Here is a 6,405-nt window from a genome sequence, read left to right on the forward strand (position 1 = left end):
TCCTACCTGAACATGATGCGTCCCGTCGTTATGGAAACATGCGCGTCACAAGATACACAGGACTATAGGTTTTAGTTCAGTGTTTCTCAACTTACGGTAGACTGCTCACTCGGCCAGTAGCTTCAGGCTACATCTAATGTAGATTTAAGCGAGGGTAGTACTATTTGACGTGGGTTATATTTTTTCTTTGCGACACTAAGTCGACCCGTAATCCAAAATCCAAAGCTACCTTTGAAAGCGATTTGTTTCGATTCATTTTTTTGATTAACTGAACGTAAATAAGTTTGAGTAAATTGGTTCAACAATTTAGGTGAAAGGTAATAGCCATTGATTATGACGCGACAGGGAACCGTTCAGAACCGCTGTTTTAGTTAACGAAACTCCCCAAAAAGCCTATTTCTATAGTCTAAGATTGATAATAAAATTTAATTGGTTGGCGACTCTTTATAAATCTGAAATCTCTTTCTGCGAACAACTCAGCAATCCTTTGTGAAGAACTTATAATTTTTGAAAAAACAAACAATTTTGATATTAAAATATTTTGTTTTAATGTTGCAACTTTCTGTTTTTCTAGTATGCAATAGAAGTACGTTTAATAGGAGTCAGCAATTCAAAATTTAGTTTCAAGAAAACACCTTAAGTTATCAACATAATTTTCAGGGCCTATTTAGCCAACCATTGATCAAATACAGTAGTTATGGCAATTCGACGAAGATCGGCCAGTTACGTAACTATTGACGAGGCAAGAGAAAGAAAGGCGGCGCAAAGAATTGGAAATCTGGTTCGCTACGGAAACACAATATTTGAACTACAAGATGCGAAGGAAGACTCCATGCTCTGCAAGGCTTTGGAGGTTGGAAAATAACACCACCTTTATAAAATGTCAATTTTTGGGGGGATACCGATAGCCGATAATTTGAACAAATATTAGGTACCCCTATCCAAACCGATAGTAAATAGTGAAGCTAAGCTTCTTTTAATGGAATTAAAATGGTCAAAGGTGATTTTTTAGGTCCTTGTGCCCATATTTGCTTTAGCTATAAAGGACGTTTATTTATCTTTAGTTGTTGACGTACTGCTTTTTAAAAAAAATCACCTTTGAAACAGAAATCGTTGCGTTGAATAGCAAATTATTTATGAAAATATTCACCAATTCGATAGGCACTGATATCATCGTTAGCTTATACCGTAGTATTGGACGAAATCTAATGCTACCACTTGGAATCTATCAATTCTCCGATCTGTTGCGGACTTTTTCAACATATTTTCATACAAATAACAAATTATTTGACTCTACTACACCACAAAGGATATAGCAATAGATAGACAACATTTTTTTGAATTGTGGAAATCGCTACTTTCTTTGCTTTGTATAAAATAAATTGTCTACAAAATACTGTGCTAAATATATGCGGTTGGTCCAAAATACAGTTGCCATTGTACTGAAAAGTATTTTTGAGGTTGGTTTGATGGGTATTGTTGACATAGGTGCCAGACTTCCAGTAGTAAATTGGGGTTTTGAAACGTTTTAAACCGAAGCTCTGCAAAAATGACAGCAGATTGTCGAAAAAACGGGCATTTTTTCATCCATCAAATAATTTAACCTTAAAGTAGTATAAAAATTACATCGCTTTCATCTCAAAAACCAGGCAGCAGCGGTTATCTCGGTAGTATTCCTGGCCTACTACTCCTACTTCTACTACGAGTCGCTGCACTTCCACGTTGCCAAGGGTTACGCGCACCTGGGCTATCCTTCTGCGCAGCACGTGGTTGGACAGAGGTACCTTACAGGACGGGGCATCGACAAGAACGAAACGGAGGCGATGAAGTGGTTCAAGTAAGATAAATTATTTTCCGCCGATCAGGTTGATCTTAAATTTGTTGTCTAAAGTCAAGTGTAGACCAAGCTAGCGTTAAGAATAAGAAGTCCTCTGATTTCATTCTTCGTTAAGTAATAATATTTGCATAAAGATTTTTTCATATAGTGAAGTTCAGAAACCGATTTAACTTAAAACAGAAGTTGAATAAAACATAGCCTATATTTACTAAATTCCTTTAAAATAAATTTATATTAAGGTAATATTTTTAGATTATTCTCCTGTGATACGAGTATTGTGCGGCGTAGCCCGTCTTTTTTACTTTTTCCATTTCCCTCCCTAATAAAACTACAAGTTCCCCTCTCTCACGATGAAGATTCCTGCTCTGTAAACAAAGAGTTTAATAGCCTAACTAACATTTTACGAGAATAATGCCAGTTGGTGTTTCCACATAGGCATGCAGCAAAGCAGGGACATGCAGAGGCTTCATTCAACCTTGCTGTCGGGCATATCCACGGACACACAACCGGCCTCAAATACGGGTAAATTTCATTTTCGTTGAAAAAAATGAAAAATGTTTGTTCAAATGTTCGTTTCCAACAATCTTTGATTAGCAAATCTGTGGGACGAATGATAGCTTGCCGCGCTGTGCGATTTGGATAAAAAAATGATGCTCTGTGGCGCAATTGTGCCGGCATCCGTTATTTGGAATCACTAACTAAACACCATACAAAGACCAACAGCCTCATGTCTTGTAACTCAACCTTGCTATATTTACGCACAGTCACAACACGTACACTAGCGAAAAAAATCACCAATTTCTTCCTCATTTAGATAATATACATGCTTTTAACCCTATTAGCAGGGGCTGAAATATTGATGTAAGTTATAACTTATAAAGCAGGGTCCACTTCAAGCTCTAAAAACAGTTCAGGTGTATATTTTCAAGTGTGACAAAACTTCGACTAAAGTGTACAGTTCCTTATTTCACGTCACAATGAGCCCTGGATGCTCTTTGGTATTTAGTACGACAGCATATATTGATATCATTAGATTAGAATATTATTCAGCAAAGCAGAGTACTAGTACTAGGTATTTGGTTAACAGCCCACGAGACTAAAAAGCTTGCCAAGATTATTATTAAATGGAAAAAATGACTCGCTAAACTCGTTACATTTGTACTTGAATGCTAGTTAGGTCAAATTTTGACGCCTCCATTACTTCCTCGCATTGGGTCATTTAAATAGACTTTAAACTAAAAAGTTTTTTTACAATTTAAACAAAACGCAAGTATTTTTGCGCTAGGCGCTCGATTAGAATGGATATTAACTCCAGATTTGCAATTTCGCTGGAGAAAATGGGAGTTTTTAAGATTAATTGTTACGACATAAATGCTGCAACTTTGTGACGTCAGTCTTAACATTTTCAAGCCCTCCAAAACGAAAAACCTAGATCCGTCCTTATATGCTACTATACATGTTGGGCTTGATGGCCCACGAATTTGGTTTAACTCGAATTTGGCCCTTACTCAAAAAGGTTGGACGCCTATAGCTTAAGCAAACAAGGAAATTATTTTATTCAATGTATATATAACAGAAAATACAATATAACCGTAAGAGTCGCGCAGGATTGGGTAATAAGTCTCTAAAAATTAGATTAAGTCGCATGCGCCCCTCAAGCCGCGAGTAGACTAACCCTATACTTACTGAACTAAATTTTGTGTTGCAGAGAACCCACAAAACTTCTGAAACACGCCAAAAAGCACGGGGTCAAAGAAGCAGACGACGCCCTGTCGCTTTGCGCCAGAACCGGGTGTGACTGGTGACAAGCAGACTTTGCTGTACAGTTTACACATCATTTTGTGTGTTTAAACAAATTGTTGTGTAGCGCATTATTGTATTGCTTTGTATATAATTTTCCCCCTTTTTGAAGAAATTCCGCATATGATACAGTCCATTATATGTACAAGCTTTTGTGACAAGTTTTAACTTCATCCATGACAAGCTGGAATCTTTTTTTATAGTTTGCTAGATTGTGTTTTAAAAACTGTGAAGTTTATGTTTGATCACAAAACAAGTGAAAGAAAATGGGTTTCATTATCATGATCAGTGTTTTTTTTTAGGTGTTTTGGGGGACCGAAACGGTTTTTTCACCAGCGGTTTCCCAAAATTTGGACTTGCAACTACAGTAGAAAAGTAATGGTTGTTTCTCGCTATGTCTTGTCGATAATACGAATATGACCTACGATCAATAGTTCACGTCCGGAAAAAAGAATAAGTGGAGGTACAGCTAACAGCTAAATCAAAGAGTTATTCACAAAAGAAGTGTACCTTCGATACTCGTCAATGTTTATTTCTGATTTATGGCGTATAATGATCAGTTTTTACGTGTGGAAACATAACAAGCAGAAGCCAACAAGCACACTTTGTTTGATTGTCCAGCAAACTTGTTTGGTGGCCGTGTTGGGCAGACTGTTTGGTCGCGGTCACAATAATTTAAGCTGTGTCTTGTCGAATAATTAATTTTATGTTGCGTTGATTGTATGTAGTTTAAATGCCTAGGTTTGTACCGCATCTTTTTTGAGCGGCAGAAGGTACAGTAGCAAAATTTAGTATTTAAAATTTAAATTCCAAATGTTACAATAAAGCTGGTTAGGCTGGCCACATTTTTCCTAAAGGTAACAGCATTTTCTCAATAAATTTGTACAGGGGGGTATTATCTTGCAAGTGACGACACCTGGCGTATTTTATTGCAGGTTCACGGTCATTTATGTTTGCATTTTACCCGAATTTAGAATTGTGTAGTTGCCCTTGTGCTGGGTCTACCCTAATGATGAACACACCGTCAGAAAGAGCCAACCCTCTTCTGTGCAGCGAGAGCAAAAATAAATCCCTATATGCATGGTGCGATGCCTAGCGGAACTCTTAGCGTACCCTTTATTATAAAATACTTGTCACTAGGTGGCAGCACAGAAACTCTGGTCGAGTCTTGGGGTAGCCTTATTCTATTCCTAAAACGTAACTATGAATGCTTAGTGCATTAGCTATTCTTTACAGAGTCCATTCTTTGAGGGTAATTTTGCTGGAATATATACGGCCGCCTAGCAATGAAATTGCATTGACGTGCGCAAGTCTAGAATCCTACCACAATATTTCTGCTTTTTGCCCGAATTTAGAATTGTGTAGTTGCCCTTGTGCTGGGTCAACTCTAATGATGAACACACCGTCAGAAAGAGACAACCCTCTTCTGTGCAGCGAGAGTAAAAATAAACCCCTATATGCATGGTGCGACGCCTAGCGGAACTCTTAGCGTACCCTATATTATAAAATACACAGAAAACAGAAAACTCTGGTCGAGTCATGGGGTAGCCTTATTGTATTCCTAAAACGTAACTATGAGTGCTTAGTGCATTAGCCATTCTTTACAGAGTCCATTCTTTGAGGGTAATTTTGCTGGAATATATACCGCCGCCTAGCATACGAAATTGCATTGACGTGCGCAAAGACCATCTGCACCTTTATGTTTGACACCCGGACGATGTATTAGATTAAAATCGTGTTGCGACAGGTGCTGGACCAATCGCGCATACTGGTCATAGAGGTCCTTGGACTGATATAGCCAATTGAGAGAAGCGTGGTCAGTCCGCAAAGTAAAACCTTGTCTTAGGAGATAGCAGCGAAATAACTTGGTGGCATAAACGACCGCTAATAATTTTTTGCGTCTGGTGGAATAATTTTGTCCTGTTTTAGTTCTGCTGCCATAGGCTATGACATGTTCTTTTCCCTCTTTCCACTGCTCTAACACGCATTCAATGGCAAAATAAGACGCCGTTCTATGCCATTCAAAACAATACGCATTAGTCGCTGGAAACCAGCAGCGGAATTGCAAAGACCCATTGGCATCACATTGAACTTGAGCATACCCATGTGGCTCGCGAAAGCGGTCCTTTTCGCGGGAAGTCTTATCCATAGGATTTTGCCAATACCCAGATTTTAAATAGTGTAGGCTACTAAAATAGGTGGAGTTAGATAAAATATCGAGGCTTCGGTCTACTGTAGCTGTTTTTCTTTGTCACCTCATTTAGGCCCCGATAATCAATGCAAAAACGAGTTTTATCTGATTTTTCCTCACGAGTACTATCGGGCTCGACCATGGGAATGACGATGGACGTATAAAACCTTGGGTCTTTATCTCGTGGACGATTTCGTCCACTTTCTTCTTCTCAGGTGGTGCCATCCGACGAAAGGGTTGGTCCACTGGGCGAGCATCTTTGGTGTTAATCACATGTTCGACGAGATCAGTTCGTACTATTTCTGCAGAGTGGGTCGCAAACGATCTGTGACCATGTTGCAAAAGGTCTGAGCTCGCTTGTTGTAAGACCGCCACCAATTTTAATTTCGTCTGTAAAATCCTTGTGGTTTTCTTCAGTTGGGCATACGGAGCTGACGCTCTGTTGGGTAGAACAAGAAAAGTCCACGCATCCGCGGTCATTACAATAACATGGGTGTGTTTAGTTTGTGACCTATTGTGGCATGGGCAAATGACAAGATTTCGGGACACTACGACAGGTTACGTTTAACTTTAGCCT

At 38.8% G+C, this 6,405-nt stretch overlaps 1 protein-coding gene across 1 annotated transcript; it reads left to right on the forward strand.

The window, feature by feature from the left end:
- The first annotated feature begins 697 nt into the window (after window positions 1-697).
- Window positions 698-3,659, forward strand: LOC146169763 (uncharacterized). The gene is made up of 4 exons (XM_083387238.1): window positions 698-853; window positions 1,650-1,837; window positions 2,273-2,359; window positions 3,546-3,659. The coding sequence occupies exons 1-4, from the start codon at window positions 698-700 to the stop codon at window positions 3,640-3,642; spliced, it is 528 nt and encodes a 175-aa protein (XP_083243364.1). The 3' UTR covers window positions 3,643-3,659.
- Window positions 3,660-6,405: the final 2,746 nt, after the last annotated feature.

Source organism: Ascidiella aspersa, chromosome 1, assembly GCF_963924565.1.
Source record: "Ascidiella aspersa chromosome 1, kaAscAspe10.2, whole genome shotgun sequence".
In the NCBI taxonomy this organism is placed as follows: Eukaryota; Metazoa; Chordata; class Ascidiacea; order Phlebobranchia; family Ascidiidae; genus Ascidiella; species Ascidiella aspersa.

What these genes read in the sequence shown, in the direction of transcription:
- LOC146169763 (XM_083387238.1), top strand. Translation starts at nt 698, where the DNA reads ATGGCAATTCGACGAAGATCGGCCAGTTACGTAACTATTGACGAGGCA. An exon ending in TGCTCTGCAAGGCTTTGGAG is followed by an intron (nt 854 to 1,649) that starts GTTGGAAAATAA and finishes CTCAAAAACCAG; the next exon opens with GCAGCAGCGGTTATCTCGGT. An exon ending in ACAACCGGCCTCAAATACGG is followed by an intron (nt 2,360 to 3,545) that starts GTAAATTTCATT and finishes TTTGTGTTGCAG; the next exon opens with AGAACCCACAAAACTTCTGA.